The sequence below is a fragment of the Oncorhynchus nerka genome, linkage group LG13 (assembly GCF_034236695.1).
Source record: "Oncorhynchus nerka isolate Pitt River linkage group LG13, Oner_Uvic_2.0, whole genome shotgun sequence".
In the NCBI taxonomy this organism is placed as follows: domain Eukaryota; kingdom Metazoa; phylum Chordata; class Actinopteri; order Salmoniformes; family Salmonidae; genus Oncorhynchus; species Oncorhynchus nerka.
In genome coordinates this window covers 80631205-80655001 of record NC_088408.1, presented here as the reverse complement: position 1 = coordinate 80655001, position 23797 = coordinate 80631205, and the positions used below count along the sequence as shown (strand labels likewise).

The 23797-nt window shown below is 40.2% G+C and overlaps 1 protein-coding gene across 1 annotated transcript; it reads right to left on the bottom strand.

Annotated features, from left to right (window-relative positions):
• Positions 1-516: 516 nt before the first annotated feature.
• Positions 517-23696, bottom strand: LOC115140237 (neuropeptide FF receptor 1-like). Its single transcript, XM_029678473.1, has 3 exons — positions 23278-23696; positions 6038-6137; positions 517-5684 (listed from the first exon to the last, which is right to left on the bottom strand). The coding sequence occupies exons 1-3, from the start codon at positions 23654-23656 to the stop codon at positions 4664-4666; spliced, it is 1500 nt and encodes a 499-aa protein (XP_029534333.1). The 5' UTR covers positions 23657-23696; the 3' UTR covers positions 517-4663.
• Positions 23697-23797: the final 101 nt, after the last annotated feature.

Genomic DNA, 23797 nt, shown 5'->3' with positions numbered 1-23797 from the left:
AAACAAAGTAAATGTTAACAAACACTATAACCTCAAAACATGGTTAAAACTATATGGTTTTACACCATGGATGGTCAGTCCTTGCATCCATAGCTCTGTCTATGAATTTGAGCGTGGTTACATTTCTCCAGCCCCATCCCTCAGATTTGTACAGAAACAGGGCGTGCAGAACTCTTATTGTTTCTACTGCTGATTGCCGCTGTAAAGCTAGTACACCCCGGTAAAACTGACGCATCCATTTTTGGATATTTCAATAACAAAGAAGTTACTGCAAACAACAAGCAGTTTTTTCCCCCACTCTGACGTCATTGCATGCGGGATAAACAGAAGAATATGTACAGCAATTTCTTTTTTTCACCATTCTGCCAGACGCTACTCTCAACCAAAACAATAACAGACGCTGTGGTGAACAGTTGCGCTGTTTATCCAAATGCGGTATGATCTTTAAGAGAAGGATGATTAGAAAACTTCTATCATCTTTTTTTAAGTGCAGAACACCTTACACTGCATTTTCAAAATACATTTATTAAGCAATGTTCCTCCACCCACTTTATAGACTATTTTCAATGCAAGGCACCATTTAAAACACATGGTGGAGTATCAATTTACATGTAGCATAGCAACCAATTATCACAATTACCATGTTCATGTTTCAAGACAGATTCAATTAATAGCACTGATTACTTTCAATTTGATTTGATTGAAATCTGTAATATGAATAATTTTGACTAATCTGTCATTGCAACATGAACTCAGGTTAAACATGGTTTGTTATGATAAAACAATTACTCCCAGAACATCAATAATATCAGGATACATAAACATACATTTTCAAACACCACTCCCACTACAAATAGATAACACAAACAGTAATCTGACAATCATAAGATGTAATGGGTTAATTACATTGATCCTGCATTAGTATATACAAAGTGGCTCTTATTCCATCGTTAAATAAAATATACAAAATGCCATTTGGGTATTGTAAAAAACATTCTACTACAACCTGGTAGGCTTGCCTCACAGGAGAGGCTTCCAGTTGTCAGAATTATACCTGTGTCAGCAGGCAGTAAGTAGCCTTCTGTCTGTGTCAACATAGAATCATGTATACTGCATAAACACTTCCATTACAGATTGGGTCAATACAATTTCCAATTTAATTCAGGAGGTAAACTGAAAGTCCAATATTCCTCAAGGTTTTCCAGTGAGATGTGATCTCCAAAGTGCAAAGGGCATGAGGACTTAAGGTTGACATTAGGATTGGGCCAGAGCTTATCTGGTGCCATGCCACTGCCTAAACAAAGCTACCCTGTCTTCTGTTTTCCTCGATTTCTTTCTCAGGAGGATCATGGTGAAGACAGGACTGAGACCTCAGCCGTGCTACTACCTGTCTGGACAGCACCTAATCCAGTTTGGACATCCTTTGTTGTTCTGACAACAAGCTTTTTTCAGTTTTTGTCCAATATATATGAAATTGACTGAGGGCCTCAGCAGATCCTTGGTTTGATCTGTTATTTCTACTCTGGTCCTGCTGGCACTGTTTTTTACTCCCACACATCACCACAGAGGAAATGTTATTTGACAAAACTGACACATTTGAAATAAACCCCAACCCTGCTTCTTTTAAACAAACAACAGTTGCATGCATTTCCAGTCTGTAAATGGGAGAATCTGAAAAGCCGTTGACGCCATGCTTTCTCCTTTCGCCCCATCCCCTCCTGCCCACAAAGCTCCCACCACAAAATAAACCACATAATACAATATACTGTACACAACACAAATGTGGAGGCTTGCAGTACACCAAGCAGCATAACGCCATAGCAACCATACTGTGTAAAGACTAACACAAACATTATTCAGCAGATCTTTTTGCAAGCAAGCCGCTTTGATATTTAAACAGTTGCAAATGAGGCTGTTAACTTTTTTTAGATTGTATTTGTCTTATCAGGTTACGGTTTGTTATCTTGTGTTCTATAAAATATTAGCTAGATTGAGTTTTTTAAGGTCTTGCCAGATGATTACCATTAAAACTATATTAGTAGTAAATTAATTAGGTCTCTATGGGTACAGTAACCATAACGACATTGCTTAACAATGACATATGGAATAGAAAAATAGCAATTTTTTTGTGTCATACCTCTGACCTGAGCGTGCTTTTCAGTTGAATTAGTGCTCTGTCTTTTCAGCACCTGAGTAAGTCTACCCAATGATGTACGGTGGGGTTGACATTTTTGACACCCTTCAAAATAACCGTATAAAATAAACAATTAAAATACTAAATTATATTGTATGCTGGAAAAATGTAGGAAATTATATTATTTTATACTAATTCAGAGAGAGATCGTTTAATAACAAGTAATACTTTTTTTCTTAAAAAAAATATTGACACCCCGTTTTCATTCAATACCTTTCAATACCTCACCCTGCGGGGATAATGGAACTGAACCTTTTTCTACAATGTTTTATGAGTTGGAGAACACATTGGGAGGGATCTTAGACCATTCCTACATACAGAATCCTTCCAGATCCTTGAAATCCTTTGTCTGCACTTATGGACTACCCTCTTCAATTCCATCCACAGCTTTTCCATGGGTTTCATGTCCGGAGACTGAGCTGGCCATTGCAAAATGTTGATTTTTGTGTCCAAATAAACATTTCTTTGTGGATTTTGATGTTTTATATTTTGTATTAAATGTTTAAGTTCAAAGTATGCATTAAGGTGTCTGTAATAAAATGTTGTTTGCAAAACTAATGTACACAGGAATAAATATTTTTTTTACAATGGTGGAGGAATACAAAAATGGCTGCATAGTGGCTTCAAAACAGCAGCCCCTGTCAGTCCTCTAGTGTTTATACTAGGGATGTATATAAAGTCTAGATTGCAGATGCTATATATTGGCCAATGAGAGGCTTTGAAGTCACTGGACGACCATATTGATTCTCCTTAGAAGAAGCAGTCCTCCAAAGGAATAAATGGAATTCTACAGTCTTTCAATTAAATGTTTCAAGCACACAATGACATGTATTTAAGTATTTTTGTCATAGTGGGGACAGTAACATTAGGTACTGTCTAGAAATTATACTTTAAGAAAAATGTTTTTCCATATTTTTGTATTTGTATGTTTTGCTCACATAATATAATGTAAAGGTAGCCTCAGTGATATGATATAGATGCATAAAGTAAACATTGTAGTGGGTAAAGAGCGTTGATGAGCGAGGCTCATCTTTTCCGTTTTTTTGTTGCCCTGGCTACTATGCTGTGAACAGCATGAATGGCACCCCGTCAGTCATCTAGTGTATATATAAATCATTGCTTTATACCAGGGGTTCTTAAACATTTCAAGTTTGAAACCAAAATTAGAAGTGTAATGTCCTCCAATGACCCAAATGAAGAATAAATCATGTGTGATTAGAGACGTATTCTCATAACTCTTGACCCACCTCTCACATGCCCAGGGCCCACATAGGGTCACCATCTACAGTTTAAGAAACCCTGGTTTATACACATACATTTGGTCCTACCAAACTCTGGGCAAGGCATATTAATATTTCCCTAGTTAGAAAAACTGTCTGACTAGCCCTTAGCAATATTTGTGAGCGTTTGTTTTGTTTGACTCAGCCCCTTTTGGCGTTTTCTATCAGTCCTATAGAGTAAGGGCATTCTCAGAAAACTTTAATAAAACCTTACATAAAATACATCTTTCTCACTCCTTATTAAACTGATATGCTTGTTCAGTAACATGTACAAATGTATTGATCAATAAATAGTTTGGTCCCTGTTTTCACTAGCGACAGGGACTAGATTTCAGTCCAATACTGCTTCTCCAAAACAGTTATTTTCCACCCGTGTACTTTTTAATAGTTGTTTAAAACGTAGAACTTATTGTGTTAGTCATCACTCTTATTTATACTTTATTTTATTTTATATTTCACTGCAATGTTGAGGTAGCTCGCAAGTAAGTATTTAATTGCACCGCTTACCTGTGTATACGATGAATAACCTTTGATTTAATTAGATATCATTTGATTTGTTGTGCTCTGTAGTATCAGATAATACACTTCCCCTCTGTGCGGAAATTTGTTTTGCTTCAAGTTTCAAGATTGAATTGAACCAAACTGCCTTTTTCTGAGGCATTATGTTCTTTGAGACATTTTAAGAGACATCTATATTGTTGACAGTGTTCAGATTGAGACTACTTTAGGGCTAAAACGTTGACATTAAATCGTCTCAACTATATCCCCTCTCGTTGTTTTGCTGACAATGTTCAAAGAAATCTTCACTGAGCAAAACATAATTCATTTTCACTAATTCATATTACAAGCAAAAACAGAATAAGGGTATCACCATGATTGATGTCTTTGCTTTGCTTTGCTTTGTTCTCTTTCTTTTCAAGTCTATCTTTGGTGTTTGGAGAGTACTTAGTGGCTCTAAGATTATAGTTTGTCAGACATTTTCAAATCCCTATACGATCTAATCTAATGTTGAGATGAGTCCACTTCCTTCACAATTTGAGTCCACACATGCCATCTGAAAGAAAATAAAATAAGATGGTGCCTATCTTTTCTATGCATTAAGTATGCGTTTAGATTGTAAATGTAATGTACATCTAAACGTAAAATATTATTCGGGATGCTGAAAGCACCTCCACGGTTTACATCCCCACTAATGATCCCAGGCCTGACAAACTCCCATTGGGCTGGTCTGCTCGTCAACGTGTAGCCCCTTTTTGTTCATCCCATTTCCATTCCCTATTCCTCCGCCTGCCCCAGTCCCCCCAACCTCAACATGGACCGTGTTGCTTCCCACCTTAGAATTTTTCTTCAACTCCAGCTCAAGATGGACAGAGTGCATCACATTACCGTCAGTATACACTTTGTTTCTAGCCCCAAATGGGAGATGATTGGGGTTGCTTGTAGGCTCCCTCAGGCCGCCTCCACCCTCTCCACCATTACCCCCACCCCCTGCTCTACCTTCCCGGTTTCCCCTCCCTGCTACCTCAACCCTATTTCCCGGGCGGCAGCAGGAGTTGGTCTGGTAGACTGCCTGGAAGCCCCTCTTGAAGTTCTCATTGAAGTATCCGTAGATGATGGGGTTGACAGAGGAGTTGGAGAAAGCCAGCCAGTGGGCGAAGGGGAAGATGTATCCAGTCAGAAGCTCCAGCTGCTCCTCGTCCAGCCCTGCGTAGTCTGTCAGCAGCATCAGAGTCCACAGGGGCAGCCAGGACAGCATGAACAGCAGGGCTACTACGATCAGCATCTTGATCACCTTGATCTTCTTCTGTGAGATCAGATGCCTGCCCCCCTCATGCCTGGCTTGAGGAGGAGGATGTGCTGCATCCTGAGGCTCTCTTCTTGACACCACGGAGGTGTAGAGCTTCACGCCTATGCGTCCGTACATGACAGTGATGAGAGCCAGGGGCACCAAGTAGATGTGGGCGAACAGCACTGTGGTGTAGACCTTCCGCATCTTCGGGTCGGCAAAGTTCTCATAGCAGGAATACAGGGGGTAAGTCTTGTTGTAGTCCTGGTTATACACCATGTAGTGATCGGCCACTTCCACCACGGTCAGGGCAGCTGCTGAGGGGCACATGATTACCACAGCCAGGACCCAGATCATCGCTATGGTCACCTTGGCAACTATTAGGGTGAGTTTGGGTTGAAAAGGGAACACAATGCAGCGGAACCTGTGGAGAGCAGAAATAGACAGAGGAAAAGGAAGAACACTTGCTGTTTGTTTTTTTGGGGCAAGGCAAATCAATTTCAAATCTGTGTGAACTTCCATATTTTATCAATAGTTCTGCAAACCTTTCTCTATCCTTCCTGTCTCTTCTATCTATCCAGCCATCCAATCAACAAGTTTAAACAAGTTAAAATAATGAAGCAAATAAACTGTAAAAGAGGTAGAGGAAGAGGCATTTGCAAACCTAAAAAAACAGTAGGTAATTTATGGATCAAATCTACTATTCTCCATTCACCACCACCACCTCTCCTTCACACCACACGCCCCTGCCTCTCTGTAGATCTCCATCATACCAACCTGTCTACTGCAATGGCCACCAGGGTGAAGACTGAGGCAGCTACAGACATCCCCTGCACCAGACCACTCATTTTACACACAGAGTTGGTAAACGGCCAGCCTGTCAACAAAATAAATGACAATTATCAACATCATCATCTTGTAAAATAATTGTAAATAAAAAATATAGACTTTCCCAGCAGCAATTTGTGTAACTTGAGTGTGTACAGTACTAGGCCATATACAGCACAGTGGTGAACACGTGTGTGTTGAGTGGTTAGATTCTGCACAAATGGGAGTATAGATTTGACCCTTCTTCATAGAAGATCTCTGTTCAGTGAAATTAATGACCTTAATGAATGATCTGGCCTACAACCTGGCCTAAACGTCAATAGAGTATAGTATTAAAATACTCCCATTTAATTTTCACCCAGTTATTTTTTTCTTTAACCTTTATTTAACTAGGCAAGTCAGTTAAGAACAAATTCTTATTTACGATGACGGAACCCTACCCAAACCCTAACCTGGACGACTCTGGGCCAATTGTGTGCCGCCATATGGGACTCCCAATCACAGCCGGTTGTGATACAGCCTGGAATCTAACTAGGGTCTGTAGTGACACCTCTAGGACTGAGATGCAGTGCCTTAGACCGCTGTGCCACTCGGGAGCCCAAGTTAGTGTGGCTGCAGGCCAGGGAAACATTCTGTTTTTAGTGTGCTTTGTATCATATTGTACAACAGCTAATGAAACCAACACTGTAAAAATGTGATTGTGTTTTTTATCAGTGTTATTTCCTCATAGTTGATGTTTAAAAATAAAATTCACACAGGCCCTTTTAATCAGCAGGCTTTGCATGGGTGGAGCTTTGGCTTCCCTGGTGACATCACCAGGCGGTATAGTCCGGCGGCTAATCGTCAAATTTTGGGAGAATTGTGGCTTTTGTGATAGAGGCATCACATTTTACACAGCTAGGAGTAGTCCTTATAAGTATTTTAAGCTATACTGCCATCGCATATGTTTTCATATTACCCCAGCTCCCTGGGGCCATATTAGACAAGAGTCACATGGCTATATCATCATAGATAATACAGTGCCTTAAGAAAGTATTAATAACACATTCTGTTGTTACAGCCTGAATTCAAAATTATTCAAAAAAATATTTCACCCATCTATACACAATACCCCATAATTACAAAGTGAAAACATGTTTTTAGACATTTTTGAAAATATATTGAAAATGAAATACCGAAATATCTAATATACATGAATATTCACACCCCTGATGCCATACATATATGTTAAAATCACCTTTGGCAGTGATTACAGCTGTGATTCTTTCTGGGTATCTAAGAGCTTTGCCCACCTGGATTGGTTGTCAATCATTGCAAGACAACCATTTTCAAGTTTTGTCATTGATTTTCAAACTGATTTAAGTCAAAATTGTAACTCGGCCACGCAGGAACATTCACTGTCTACTTGGTAAGCAACTTCAGTGTAGATGTGGCCTTGTGTTTTAGGTTATTGTCCTGCTGAAAGATAAATTAATCTCCCAGTGTCTGGTGGAAAGCAGACTGAACCAGGTTTTCTTATAGAAATTTGCGTGAGCTTAGTGCCTTTCCGTTTATTTTTTATAGTGAAAAACTCCCCAGTCCTGAACAATTACAAGCTTACCCATAACATGATGCAGCCACCACTATGCTTGAAAAATGGAGGGGAAAACTCAGTAATGTGGTATTGTATTTGCCCCAAACACAACACTTTGTTTTCAGGACATAAAGTTAATTGCTTTGCCACATTTTTGGTAGTATTACTTTAGTGCTTTGTTGCAAACAGGATGCATGTTTTGGAATATATTTTTATTCTGTACAGGCTTCCTTCTTTTGACTCTGTCAATTAGGTTAGTATTGTGGGGTAACTACAATGTTGCTGATCCATCCTTAGACTGGTTTCCTTCCTCTCCTGCAACTGGGTTAGGAAGGACTATATTTGTGGTGACTGGGTGTAGTGATACACCATATAAAGTGTCATTAATAATTCACCATGCTCAAAGGGATATTCAATGTCTTTTTTTTTACCCCTCGTCCAATATGTACCCTTCTTTGTGAGGCATTGGAAAACCTCTCTGTTCTTTGTGGTTGAATCTGTGTTTGAAATTCACTGCACGACAAAAGGACCTTACAGATAATTAATTGTGTGTGGGGTACAGAGATGAGGTAGTCACTATTATTGCAAACAGAGTGAGTCCATGCAACTTGTTAAGCAAAATGTTTAATCCTGAACTTATTTAGACTTGCCATAACAAAGGGGTTGAATACTTAATGATTTAAGTAATTTCATCTTTTCATTTTGTATTAATTTGTATAAATGTCAAAAAAACATAATTCCACCTTGACATTATGGGTTATTGTGTGTAGGCCATTGAGAGAATGTCCCAACTCATTCCATACATTGAAACTAGTTCAGTGGAGTTTACTCTTTCCATCGTTCTCCCTGTAGCAAGCCTCGCTCTTCTCCGCTGTGAGGAAATGGGTGTTTCAGAAATCTGTGAATCATGGAAAAATATGATGTTTTACTGAAAGCGTACTTATCAAAAGTATCGGTTTTGTCATGCCTACTCACGCTCCCTCTCTCCGGTGCTCGATGTCGCCGGTCTACTAACCACGGGCCCTGGCAACCATTATTACGCACACCTGCTCCCCATCATTACGCACACCTGGACTTCATCATCACCTTGATTACCTTCCCTCTATTTAGTCCTCAGTAATAAGGCAGTATTGGTGTGTTTTCATGTTCAGTACGCATCCCCTGTTTTGTTCATTTGCCTTGCATCATTGTTATTAACCTCTCCTTCTGCACCTACTTCCTGAGTCTCTGCGTATACGTGACAACTTGAGTCAGGAAATGTGTACTTTTCCACCTATAACATTTGCAATTATTTTATAGCGTTATTTTATGTGACCATCTGACAAGAGCAGAGATGGATAACAGCTGCGCATATGCGCTTGTTGGGGGATCCCTGCTATGTAAAAGGACACTACATCCCCTTACTTTTTGGTGGGAGAAGGAACTGGTTTATGAGAAAAGAATAACAAGCTCCCCCCTCCTTGCTAGTATCACTGCTCTTTATTAAGCTTTACATACTGGCTTCAAGGCCTTCGTCAAAGCTTAATAAAGAGCAGTGTGCGGGTTTGTTCTTTTTTCTCATGTTATTCAACTGCAACCATGCTCCTGCAACAAAGATAGCTCAGATGTCCGAGTGCCTTTAGAACGAACTGGTTCCAAAGTTTAGAGAGTTATCAAAGGTCAAGTTTGTTCTGAAACGTGGAAATCTTAAGAGCTGGTGTTCGGTCCCTGGTTGCAATTTATATATGCAATCTAGGGAAGAAGGCACAAAATGTCACAGATGCAGAAAATTGTTCATAGCAATTAGAAACAAATACGATGTAAATATTACGTTGCTACAGTATTATGTTGCTAGGTGTCTGTAGTAAGTACTTGAACGCCGACGACTATGAAATAGATCGAAAATGATGGGGACAGATCCCCGAAGAATACTCAAAGATACAGCTGTTCCTTCTGTGTTACACCATGGACTGGATCTGGTGCAGGGCCAAAATACAGAGCCGTGTTTGAGAAGAAAAAGCAGCAAAGTTTTCTTAAATAATTCCCTATTTATTCTAAAATAAGTTGAAATTTAAAATAAATGTTGGTCTCCACACCTTGGTATTGGATTTCCAACATGACAGAACCAGTTTTATTTTTGTAAATTTAAGTTAAATAAAGACAAAGGGCATGGTCAAAATGATTGGCAACCCAGAGCTAGTACCTGGTTGCACAGCTTTTAGCCAAGATAACTATAGACAAATTCTGCTTGTAGCCATTGATGAGCTTGCTACATATTTCTACTGGCAATTTGGCAGTAAACTGCTCTAATTCTTTCATGTTTGAGGGATGCCCTCCACGAACTACTGTTTCTAGATCTCACCATAGGTTATAGATGTGATTCAGATCTGGACTCTTCGCTGGTCACTCTCAGTCCAGCATTTCTTCTTGAACTATTCCAGGGTGCTTTTGTGTGTTTGGGGTTGTTGTCCTGCTGGAAGGTCAACAACCTTCAACAGATACAGTTTTTGGACACTGGGTTGAACATTGCACTTCAAAACACCTTGATAATCTGCTGATGGATGTCATGATGTCTTCCATACTTTAAAGGCCCACAGTACCAGAGGCAGCAAAGCAACCCTACAGCATTATTATTATTTTAGGGGCTCCCGAGTGGCACAGTGGTCTAAGGCACTGTATCTCAGGGCTAGAGGCGTCACTACAGTGCCTGGTTTGATTCCAGGCTGTATCACAACTGGACGTGATTGGGAGTCCCATAGGGCGTCGCACAATTGGCCCAATTTTTCCCCCCAGCTGTCTCACTTCACAACAGGGAGAGGGAGAGAGCAAACTTCAACTAGTTTCAATGTATGAAATCACTTGGGACATTCTTGATTTTAGGTCAACTTCTCCTTAAAAGGTGGTGGGGAGAACACAAGAAAATGGCTCAAATATGCCATATACAGGTAAATGCCAGAATAATGGAAACACAAGTAAATAAGGGATACAGAGTATATTGAAAGCAAGTACTTCCACAAAGGTATGATTGAGTTAATTAAGAAATGAACATCCCATAATGCTTAGGGTCATGTATAAAAATGCCAATTTGCCCATTATTCTGTGTAACAGGCTATAAGACAAGATCTAATTGACTTTGAAAGAGGGATCTCAAAGAACCATAGGGGGTTTAAAGTGTGTGTGTGTGTGTCTCAGTCACCAGATCTCAACCCAAATGAACACTTATGGGATATTCAGGAGCGGCGCCTGAGACAGCTTTTTCTATGACCATCAACAAAACAACACATTTTTTGTGGAAGAATGGTGTCGCATCCTTCCAATAGAGTTACAGACACACGTAGAATTTATGCCAAGGCACATTGAAGCTGTTCTGGCTTATGGTGGCCCAACAACCTATTAAGACACTTTCGGTTGGAGCTTCCTTTATTTTGGCAGTTACATGTATATGTTTCCTTTTTAATAAGTGGCAAAAAAGTGCCCAGAAATCTATCCAAATTTCTGATTATCGAATATACACTGAACAAAAATATAAATGCAACATGCAATGTTTTTTTATTTTACTGAGTTGCAGTTCATATAAGGAAATCAGTCAATTAAAATAAATTCATTAGTCTATGAATTTCACGTGACTGGGAATACCGATATGCATCTGTTGGTCACAGATACACTACATGGCCAAAAAGTATGTGGACACATGCTCATCAAATATCTCATTCCAAAATCAAGTGCATTAATATGGAGTTGGTCCCCCCATTGCAGCTATAACAGCCTCCACTCTTCTGGGAAGGCTTTCCATAGATAATGAAAAATTGCTGCGAGGACTTGCTTCCATTCAGCCACAAGAGCATTAGTGAGGTCGGGCACGGATGTTGGGCGATAATGCCTGGTTCGCAGTAGGCATTCCAATTCATGCCAAAGGTGTTATATGGGGTTGAGGTCAGGGCTCTGTGCAGGCTAGTCAAGTTCTTCCACACCGATCTCGACAAACCATTTCTATATGGACCTCACTTTGTGCACGGGGGCATTGTCATGCTGAAACAGGAAAGGGTCTTCCCCAAACTGTTGCCACAAAGTTGGAAGCACAGAATCGTAGACTGTCATTGTATGCTGTATGAACCATGAAAAACAGCCCCAGACCATTATTCCTCCTCAACCAAACTTTAAAGTTGACCATATGAATTAGGGCAGGTAGCTTTCTCCTGGCATCCGCCAAACAAAGATTTGTCTGTCGGACTGCCAGATGGTGAAGCATGATTCATCACTACAGAAAATGCGTTTCCACTGCTCCAGAGTCCAATAGCAGTGAGCTTTACACCACTCCAGCCGTCGCTTGGCATTGTGCAGGGTGATCTTAGGCTTGGTTGCAGCTGATTGGCCATGGAAACCCATTTCATGAAGCTCCCGACGAACAGTCCTGTGCTGACGTTGCTTCCAGAGGCAGTTTGGAACTCGGTAGGGAGTGTTGCAACCAAGGACAGACCATTTTTACACACTACACGCTTCAGCACTCGTCGGTCTCGTTCTGTGAGTTTGTGTGGCCTACCACTTTGTGGCTGAACCGTGGTTGCTCATAGACGTTTACACTTCACAATAACAGCACTTACAGTTGACTGGGGCTGCTCTAGCAGGGCAGAAATTTGATGAACTGACTTGTTGAAAAGGTGGCGTCCTATGACGGTGCCACATTGAAAGTCACTGAGCTCTTCAGTACAGGCCATTCTACTGCCAGTGTTGGTCTACAGAGTTTGCATGGCTGTGTACAAAATGTTATACACCTGTCAGCAACGAACATGGCTGAAATAGCCAAATCCACTAATTTGAAGTGGTATCCACATACTTTTGGCCATTAAAAGTAGTTTATCATTGTAATCAGCATACTTCTGGGGAACATATATCCGTTTTTAGAGTGTTTACTATACATGTAAAATATTGTAACTAGGCATGAGGACATTACAAAAAAACTAATTTGGGTCACTATATCAGGTGTGTTTCCTAATCGATTCCACGATTGATTAATGATGTTTGTCCCCCATGAGACACTGTAGATGCAGAAGCATATTTCACTTTCTCAAAATACCAGAATTAATCTAAGATAACACAAGAAACCTGTAATACATTTTTACATAGGATGTTTTAGTTGCGCAATTGTATATCTAACTAAGCTGTTTGGTGCAGTATTTCTCAAGTTCAAAAATGCGCAAAATGTTGTCTTATGTAAACAAAGTCAGAGCTGATGGGAAGGTCTGTCTCACTGTCTATGTTATTGGATAGAGAGCCATCACTGCAGTTTTTCACCCCATGTTAGTGGGCAAATGGACATTTTCAAATCAAAACCCAACCTTAATTTGCCCGTTGTGACACACGGACGTTGCAAACTCTGTTTTAGACAAGACTGACTTCATGACCAATATTATCTTATTATACTTTGTACACAATTGTGAAACTAGAATAGGGATTTGTTTCAAAGGGGTTGTTGCTTTTTAAAGGCAGACCAATATACAGCATATGTGTGTTCTCCACATCACCCCACACATTTTAAGCTATCATTGGGCTTTATTTACCTTTTATTTATGGAGATATGGACATGTGCCTACTGTCCAATATGGCCCCATGGAGCTGGTTGGTGGCCATATTGGAAATGGTTGCCAGGCGGGGTAATGGACAAAATCTGTGATGGCACTATAGCCCAACATAATTATTTAGACATGCCCTAGCGGTGTGTAAAATGTCGTGCCTCTTATTACAAACTTGTCCCCTACAATCAGACCACTCCCAGACAGTCCAAGCACAATTCTTGAGTGGCCTAGTTACAGTTTTCACTTAAATCGGCTTGAAAATCTATGGCAATACTTGAAAATGTCTGTCGAGCAATGATCAACAACCAAACAGACAGAGCTTGCAGACTTTTAAATAGAATAATGTGCAAAAAATTGTCAAAGTCGTAGACTGTTAGGGTATAGACTGTTAGGGTCACTTGAAGTCACAATGAATATAGGAATACACACACTCCGTCTCTGAAGCGTAGTAGATGAGTGTGTGGTGACAGCAGTGGGGATAAGTGACAGGGCTTAAGACACCCATTAGCTAATGGATCTCTGAGAGAAGAGAAACTTCCTCTCTCTCTCTCTCTCTCCTCTCTGCCACACATCACACCCCCCACTACACTTAACCCCACCGGTCTCATCCCGTCCCCCCCCTCCTCCATCCCATCCCCCCCTCCGTCTATCAGGCTGTCAGGGGTTGGAATGGGTGGGGGGTGGGATCCTGCCCTCCTCCTAATGCAGGCATGTGATTGATAGATGACTAAGTGAAGATATAATTTAGCAATCAGGGCTGCTGGGCTATTTATCCTGGCTGACAAGGGGGCCGTTAAGCATAGAGCATGCTTGACCTGTGGCTGTGAGGAGGCTGTTGCAGGGTATTGAGAGGGAGGAGGTCTAAATATATTACACTTATAGCTGCCATTCAAACAATACACACTCCGCACCAGACAAGGTGCACTGATGGGCCTAGGATCACTAGTCTAACCATGCTTTCAGTGTGTACGACATTTGTCTCAATTCTTCTCTCGTCCCCTCTTTTTTTTCTATTCCTCCTCTTTCTCAATAGTGTGGGACTATGGTTACGCGCAATGCTGTCGGGGGTACGCCAAATAAAAATGTGATTCACATTTTCAAAACTGGAAAATATAAATGTACCGTTTTGAAAATGTGATTCACATTTTCAAAAAAGTAAATTTATATTTTCCAACAGGGCTATACATTTGGGTGACAGTTTTTTCTCGCCTGATTAACCTTCTTTCCCTGGCAAAAATAAAATGAAACCATCTAGTGTTCAGCGAAATAACACCACAATGTCAAATACAGGTTGCTTAGTCAAATAATTAACATCCAATCTCGCGGGAACCCTTCACTCTTGCGCAGACATTTAGAAATGAAACATAACAATTTGAAAAATAAGCCACAAGAGTTTTTTGAGTGAGAATAAAGACGACTTTCGAGTAGTAAGACGTGTATAAAAGCACAGGATACCATTAATAAGAAGGGGCTAGAAGCATCTTATATGGTGAGCTACCGAGTGGCTAGGACAGGCAAGTCCCATACTATTGTGGAGGACTTCATTCTTCCTGCTACCGTGGATATGACTGGGACAATACTGGGGGAAAAGGGCCAGAAAACTATACAGACAATATCTTCATCAAACAACACTGTTTCACAATGCATCTGTGACATGGGCAGGAGATGTTTTGAAACAATTACTGCTTCGCATACAAGCAAGTGAATTGTATGCGTTACAGCTGGATGAGTCAACAGATGTGGCCGCCTGGTACAGCTCCTGGTATATGTCTGTTACGTTTATGGGTGATCAATTAAGGAAGACATCTTCTTCTGCAAACCACTGCAAACCAGAACAACATGAGAAGATATTTTTTAAGTACTGGACAGCTTTGTGACATCAAATGGACTTTGGTGGTCAAGATGTGTTGGTATCTGTACAGATGGTGCAAAAGCCATGACAGGGATACAGAGTGGAGTGGTAACGAGCGTGCAAGCAGTTGCTCCCAACACCACTTGGATACACTGCAGCATCCACCGAGAGGCTCTTGCTGCCAAGGGAATGCCTGACAGCTTGAAAGACATTTGGACACTACAGTGAAAATGGTTAACTCTGTTAAAGCAAGGCCCCTGAACTCTCGTGTATTTTCTGCATTATGCAACGATGTGGGCAGTGACCATGTAACGCTTTTACAACATACAGAAGTGCACTGGTTAACAATCGGCAAAGTACTGACAAGTTTTTTTTAAATTGAGAGACGAGCTTAAAGTTTTCTTTACTGACCATAGTTTAACTTGTCTGACCGCTTGCATGATGACGAGTTTCTCACACGACTGGCCTATCTCGTGATGTTTTTCTCTCGCCTGAATGATCTGAATCTAGGAATACAGGGACACTCCGCAACTATATTCAGTGTGCTGGACAAAATTGAGGCTATGATTAATAAGTTGGAGCTCTTTTCTGTCTGCATTAACAAGGACAACACATAGTTCTTTCCATCATTGTGTAATTTTTTGTGAGCAAATTAATTCTAGCTTACGGACAATGTCAAATGTTATATAGCGAAGCACCTGAATGAGCTGGGTGTGCAATTACACAGGTACTTTCCCGAAACGGACGACACAAGAGGGCCTCATCGAAATTGCAACAATCGATTCTGTGAAAATATAATTTAATCAGAAGCCACTGCCAGATTTCTGGATAGGACTGCGCTCAGTTGCCTTGGCAAATTGCGCTGTTAAGACACTGATGCCCTTTGCAACTGTAATGATTTTCTTCATCTGAACGAGAGGCGGACCAAAGCGCAGCGTGGTTGTTTTGATTCATGCTTTACTAAAATACTACACATGAACAAACTAACAAAAACAAGAAATGTGAAAACTCAAAACAGTCCTATCTGGTGAAAACACAGAGACAGGAACAATCACCCACAAACACACAGTGAAACCCAGGCTACCTAAGTGTGATTCTCAGTCAGAGACAACTAATGACACCTGCCTCTGATTGAGAACCATACTAGGCCGAAACATAGAAATACCCAAATCACAGAAAAACAAACATAGACTGCCCACCCAACTCATGCCCTGACCATACTAACTAAATACAAAACACAGGAAAATAAAGGTCAGAACGTGACAGCAACCACGTACCTACAGTTGAAGTCGGAAGTTTACATACACCTTAGCCAACTACATTTAAACTCCGTTTTACACAATTCCTTACATTTAATCCTCGTAAAAATTCCCTGTCTTAGGTCAGTTAGGATCACCATTTTATTATAAGAATGTGAAATGTCAGAATAATAGTAGAGAAATGTAATTATTTCAGCTTTTACTTCTTTCATCACATTCCCAGTGAGTCAGAAGTTTACATACACTCAATTAGTGTTTGGTAGCATTGCCTTTAAATTGCTTAACTTGGGTCAAACATTTCGGGTAGCCTTCCACAAGCTTCCCACAATAAGTTGGGTGAATTTTGGCCCATTCCTCCTGACAGAGCTGGTGTAACGGAGTTGGGTTTGTAGGCCTCCTTGCTCGCACACAGTTTTTCAGTTCTGCCCACAAATTTTCTATAGGATTGAGGTCAGGGCTTTGTGATGGCCACTCCAATACCTTGACTTTGTTGTCCTTAAGGTCATTGTCAATTTAGAATACCCATTTGCGACCAAGCATTAACTTTCTGACTGATGTCTTGAGATTTTGCTTCAATATATCCACGTAATTTTCCTACCTCATGGTGCCATATATTTTGTGAACTGTACCAGTCCCTCCTGCAGCAAAGCACCCCTACAACATGATGTTGCCACCTCCATGCCCCATGGTTGGGATGGTGTTCTTCGGCTTAACGATGGTTTATTATGGACAAATAGTTATATTTTTGTTTCATCAGACCAGAAGATATTTCTCCAAAAAGTACAATCTTTGTCCGTGTGCAGTTGCAAACCGTAGTCTGGCTTTTTTTAATGGGGGTTTTGGAGCAGTGGCTTCTTCCTTGCTGAGCTGCCTTTCAGGTTATGTCGATATAGGACTCGTTTTAATGTGGATATAGATACTTTTGTACCTGTTTCCTCCAGCATCTTCACAAGGTCCTTTGCTGTTGTTCTGGGATTAATTTGCACGTTTCACACCAAAGTACGTGAATTTCTAGGAGACAGAACACATCTCCTTCCTGAGCGGTATGACGGATGCGTGGTCCCATGGTGTTTATACTTGCGTACAATTGTTTGTACAGACGAAATTGCTCCCAAGGATGAACCAGACTTGTGGAGGTCTACAATTTTTTTCTGAGGTCTTGGCTGATTTCTTTTGATTTTCCCAGTTTCAACTGTTCTGCCTTACTATTATTCAACCATGCTGGTCATTTATGAACATTTGAACATCTTGGCCATGTTCTGTTATAATCTCCACCCGGCACAGCCAGAAGAGGACTGGCCACCCCACATATGCTCTCTCTAATTCTCTCTTTCTTTCTCTCTCTCGGAGGACCTGAGCCCTAGGACCATGCCCCAGGACTACCTGACATGATGACTCCTTGCTGTCCCCAGTCCACCTGACTGTGCTGCTGCTCCAGTTTCAACTGTTCTGCCTTATTATTATTCGACCATGCTGGTCATTTATGAACATTTGAACATCTTGGCCATGTTCTGTTATAATCTCCACCCGGCACAGCCAGAAGAGGACTGGCCACCCCACATAGCCTGGTTCCTCTCTAGGTTTCTTCCTAGGTTTTGGCCTTTCTAGGGAGTTTTTCCTAGCCAACGTGCTTCTACACCTGCATTGCTTGCTGTTTGGGGTTTTAGGCTGGGTTTCTGTACAGCACTTTGAGATATCAGCTGATGTACGAAGGGCTATATAAATACATTTGATTTGATTTGATGTCAAGCAAAGAGCCACTGAGTTTGAAGGTAGGCCTTGAAATACATCCACAGGTATACCTCCAATTGACTCAAATTTGGTCAATTAGCCTATCAGAAGCTTCTAAAGCCATTACATCATTTTCTGGAATTTTCCAAGCTGTTTAAAGGCACAGTCAACTTAGTGTATGTAAACTTCTGACCCACTGGAATTGTGATACAGTGAGTTATACGTGAAATAATCTGTAAACAATTGATGGAAAAATTCATGTACAAAGTAGATGTCCTAACCGATTTGCCAAAACTATAGTTTGTTAAGAAATTTGTGGAGTGGTTGAAAAACAAGTTTTAATGACTCCAACCTAAATTATATGTAAACTTCCGACTTCAACTGTATGTGAGAGTGGATTCTCGACCCTCACTAGCATGAAAACTAAATATAGGCACAGATTGTGTGTGGAAAATGATTTAAGACAGATTCTCTCCAATTTAACAGTTACCTGCATGCTTTCAAGCACACCCTTCTCATTAACCTGTGGTGAGTTATTCACAATTTTTGATGAACATATAAGGTTTTATATGTAAGATGGCTAAATAAAGAGCAAAATTATTGATTATAATTATTATTTGTACCCTGGTCCTATAAGAGCTCTTTGTCGCTTACCACAAGCCGGGTTGTGACAAAAACTAACACTCATTCTTATGTTTAATAAATGTATCGTATAGTGTGTGCGTGGCAGGCTTACAATGATGGCAAAAACAACATTTGAGAGTGCGCAGACCCTGGTGCTAGTAGTGACGCCTCTAGAACTGAGATGCAGTGCCTCTGACCACTGCGCCACTTAGTTACCTGTCCTCTGTTTAGAATATAAAAAATAATCATGTACAAACATTTTAAATGTATAATGTATTTGATTCATACATATTTCTTTCAGGGCGAATTGGAGGAGAAAAAACTTGTAGTTCTGTTCAGGACTACACAACAAGTCACCGGATACCGGATGACTGGAGAACAACATTAGAAGATGTTAAATGTAAATGTAAATGTAAGTGTAAGATGTGTGGGGACACCTTTTTGACAATCAAGGCCTTAGAAGCGTTCTGAGAAAAGGCCCAACCCCCTTTCCAAGGTTGCCCGGTTCAGATAGATACACAGCGAACAACACGGAAAACAAAAGGCATTTTTCACGTGAATACATTCATGATTTTTCTCCAAGCAAGTGGTGGTTCGTGTGTAAAGTATAAGTGAGACTAGTTTCTCAATGTAGCAACGTTAAGTGTCTCTGTCCCTCTCTTCCTTTCTCTCCATGTCTTTTGTAACAAGCAGCCATATTGTTGCCAGTCCACTAGGGACCTGTTTCTTATGTATTAAGTGTGTATGTCTATCCTGTGTTAGTATTTAGTTAGCTAGTAAATAAATAATTAAACCAAGTTGTGTAGTACTGAATCATCAGTAAGGCTCAGGTTTTTGCAGATGCAAGGATACAACTGTTCAGAAGGATGATATTATATGAGGTTATGGTTAATAAGTTGACTGTTTATGGATGTGATAGTTGTTTTATTTGTTTTTAACTAGGCATGTCAGTTAAAAACTTCTTTGGAATAGGGGGCAGAATGTTCACTTTTGGATGAATAGCGTGCCCAGAGTGAACTGCCTCCTACTCAGTCCCAGATGCTAATATATGTATATTATTAGTAGTATTGGATAGAAAACACTCTGAAGTTTCTAAAACTGTTTGAATGATGTCTGTGACATCATTCAACAGAACTCATATGGCTGGCAAAAATCCAAACAGGAAGTGGGAAATCTGAGGTTTGTAGTTTTTGAACTCAGCCCCTATCGAATTCACAGTGGGATATGGGTTATTTTGCACTTCCTAAGGCTTCCACTAGATGTCAACCGTCTTTAGAACGTTGTTTCAGGCTTCTACAGGGAAGGGGGGCCTTATGCGAGCTGTTTGACTAAGGGGTCTGCCAGCAGCCTCATTCTCAGTCACGCGCATTTCACATGACAGGTAGCTCTCTTTCCATTACTTTTCTCCAGACAATGGAATTCTCCGGTTGGAACAGTATTGAACATTTATGATAAAAACATCCTAAAGATTGATTCTATACTTAGTTTAACAAGTTTCTTCGACCTGTAATATAACTTTTTGAACTTTTCGTCCGGCTGGACCTGAAAGCGATTTTGGATTTGTTTACCAAACGCCCTAACAAAGAAGCTATTTGGACATAAATGGACATAAATAGACATTATCAAACAAAACAAACATTTATTGTGGAACTGCGATTCCTGAGAGTGCATTCTGATGAAGATCATCAAAGGTAAGTGAATATTTATAATGCTATTTATGACGAATGTTGACTGCGCAACATGGTGGATATTTCTTTTGGCTGGTTTGGGCTCTGAGCGCCGTTCTCAGATTATGCTTTTTCCGTAAAGGTTTTTAGAAATCTGACACAGTGGTTGCATTAAGGAGAAGTGTATCTAATGTTCCATGCATAACACTTGAATTTTCATCAACATTTATAATGAGTATTTCTGTGACTTCATGTGGCTCTCTGCAATATCACTGCATGTTTTGGAACTACTGAACATAACACGCCAATGTAAAATAAGATTTTTGGATATAAATATGAACTTTACCGAACAAAACATACATGCATTGTGTAACATAAAGTCCTATGAGTGTCATCTGATGAAGATCAAAGGTTAGTGATTAATTGTATGTAAAGCATTTTTTAAATCAGACACTGTGGCTGGATTAACGAGACTTTTCTTTAAAATGGTGCCTAATACTTGTATGTTTGATAAATTAGATTTATGAGATTTCTGTTGATTTGTATTTGGCGCCATGCAATTTCATTGGCTGTTGGCGAGGGGTTCCGCTAGCGGAACGGGGTTCCCCAGTCCTAGACAGGTTAAGAACAAATTCTCATTTACAATGACAGCCTAGGAACAGGGGCAGAACGAGGATTTGATCTAACAACCTTTTGGTTACTGGCCCAATGCTCTAACCACTAGGCTACCTGCCGCCCCATAGGTAAAGACCTTTAGAGTTTAATTCGGGAGAAGGTAACTCTAGAACTGCTCTCGTGGTGCCCCAAATCCTAATGAGTTCATTGTTACATGATTAATTCAATTGGGTAACAATTAAACATAGTTAGTTAATTAGATAAATAACAGTCATCAGATTGATGAAAGTCAATTCATGACAAACATGTCAAAATACTGCACCAGTTTTTAAAGGCACCAACTTCGTGGAACGACCCTGGTACATCCATTTTTGGACTTATAAATGAGTGATGTACGCATTGATTCTTGAAGAATATAACTTATAAGTGTCTCATGGGGCATGGACTAGTAACCGGAAGGTTGCGAGTTCAAACCCCCGAGCTGACAAGGTACAAATCTGTCGTTCTGCCCCTGAACAGGCAGTTAACCCACTGTTCCCAGGCCGTCATTGAAAATAAGAATGTGTTCTTAACTGACTTGCCTGGTTAAATAAAGGTTTAAATTTTTTTTTTTTTAAATGAGCTTAGTTCAACTGCCGTACCACATCAGAAACCAAAATAAAAGCTTGTTTTCATTCAAAGTACATGTTCACATACACTAACCTCAAAACATGGTCACACCTGAAATTCTGATGAATCTCTGTTGCCTCTACACTAAATGTCTAAATTGATAATTGTACATTGGCCTATGTCTAATATGATCAGTGTACAGTGGGGTAAATCCCCCCCATTTTAATTGTCCAACACTTTCCCTGATTCATAATGATGTGGCATCAACTATGCATGGACATTTTAATATGAGGATGAATTCATTAATCATATTATCTAATTCACTTTCTAGCAATGTCATGTTAATTATATGCACAGGCAGGATTTGAATTGGCATTCACATTGGTCTTGTGTTGACAAAAAGATAGTGGACAAGTATAACATTTTTAATGCTTGGTCCATTGGTCCCTCCAAAATCTAAACCCAGTCTATGAACAATAACATATTAATAGTCGCCTGATATACTTTGTTCATTTTAATTGTTTGTTTATGTGCTTTCTTTTTGATGAGTCATTCAATTCACAAATTACTTTAATATCTACATACCAGACCTGAGTGGAAATGGATCTGACTCAATCTTTAGATCTGATATTGATGTGTCACGGATATTACACTATTCATGGATTGTTTCTAGAGTGGAATTAAGTTTGTAGTTAAATTCACATTGATCAACACATTCACCTTGATATGGAGTTCAATGAATGGGATGTAATCAGTGGTGTGAAGTAAAAATACAACTTAAGTAGTTTTCGGGGTATCAGTACTTTTCTTTACAATTTATATTTTTGACCACTTTAACTCTTACTTCACTACATTCCTAAAGAAAATAATGTACTTTTTACTCCATACATTTTCCATGACACCCAAAAGGACTCGTTAAATTTTGAATGCTGAACAGGACAGGAAAATTGTCAAATTCACACATTTATCAAGAGAACATCCCTGGTCATCCTACTGCCTCTTATCTGGCGGACTCACTAAACACACATGCTTTGTTTGTAAATGATGTCTGAGTGTTGGAGTGTGCCTCTGGCTATCTGTAAATGATGTCTGAGTGTTGGAGTGTGCCTCTGGCTATCTGTAAATGATGTCTGAGTGTTGGAGTGTGCCTCTGGCTATCTGTAAATGATGTCTGAGTGTTGGAGTGTGCCTCTGGCTATCTGTAAATGATGTCTGAGTGTTGGAGTGTGCCTCTGGCTATCTGTAAATGATGTCTGAGTGTTGGAGTGTGCCTCTGGCTATCTGTAAATGATGTCTGAGTGTTGGAGTGTGCCTCTGGCTATCTGTAAATGATGTCTGAGTGTTGGAGTGTGCCTCTGGCTATCCATTAAAATAACAAGAACATGGTGCCGTCTGCTTTGCTTAATATAAGGAATTTGAAATTATTTATACATTTACTTTTGATACTTAAGTATATTTTAACAATTACATTTACTTTTGATACTTAAGTATATTTAAACCAAATACTTTATACAAGTAGTATTTTACTGGGTGACTTTCACTATTACTTGAGTCATTTTCAATTAAGGTATCTTTACTTTTACTCAAGTATGACAATTGGGTACTTTTTCCACCACTGGATGTATTGATGATGATGCTGAGTTGCATTCGCCAAACTCAGACAGAGTTGAGTTCACCAGCTTAGTTAAACCAAGTTGTTTTACTTACCTGTGATGAGGTTGTCCACAAGAGTAGTGGGGATGCAGAAGATGCCCACCAGCAGATCGCTGACTGCCAGGTTGAGGATGAAGAGGTTGGTGACGGTTCTCATGCGACGGTTCCCCAGCACGATCAGACACACCAGTACATTACCCACCATGCACAGCAGGAAGATGAACAGGTAGGCCAGGATGAAGCTAGCAGCCACAGGGAGGGAGTACTGGTAGTAAGGGAAGTAGGTGATATTGTTGGTGGTGGTGTAGTTGGAGTCGTTAATAGCTCTGTGATGGAGGAGGAGGTGTTTGGATGTGGTCAGGGCTGTCATGGTGTCTGAGGAGCCCTCCAGTTCAGTCAGTCCCTCCTCTTCACCACTGTTCCACACCTCCATCACTTCTTCCTTCTTCAGGATGGATTGGTCTGATAACACACCACACCTTGTGACACAAACAAAAACATACAATCAGGAACTATTGTGAAATTATAATGTATTCATTCACTGTGTATCCATACAGTGTGTGACAGTGCTGGC

Coding starts and splice junctions, on each gene's coding strand:
- LOC115140237 (XM_029678473.1), bottom strand. CDS start 23,656: ATGGAGGTGTGGAACAGTGGTGAAGAGGAGGGACTGACTGAACTGGAG. Junction 6,138..23,277: donor TGTGGACAACCTCATCACAG/GTAAGTAAAACA, acceptor TTTTGTTGACAG/GCTGGCCGTTTACCAACTCT. Junction 5,685..6,037: donor GTGGCCATTGCAGTAGACAG/GTTGGTATGATG, acceptor TGCTCTCCACAG/GTTCCGCTGCATTGTGTTCC.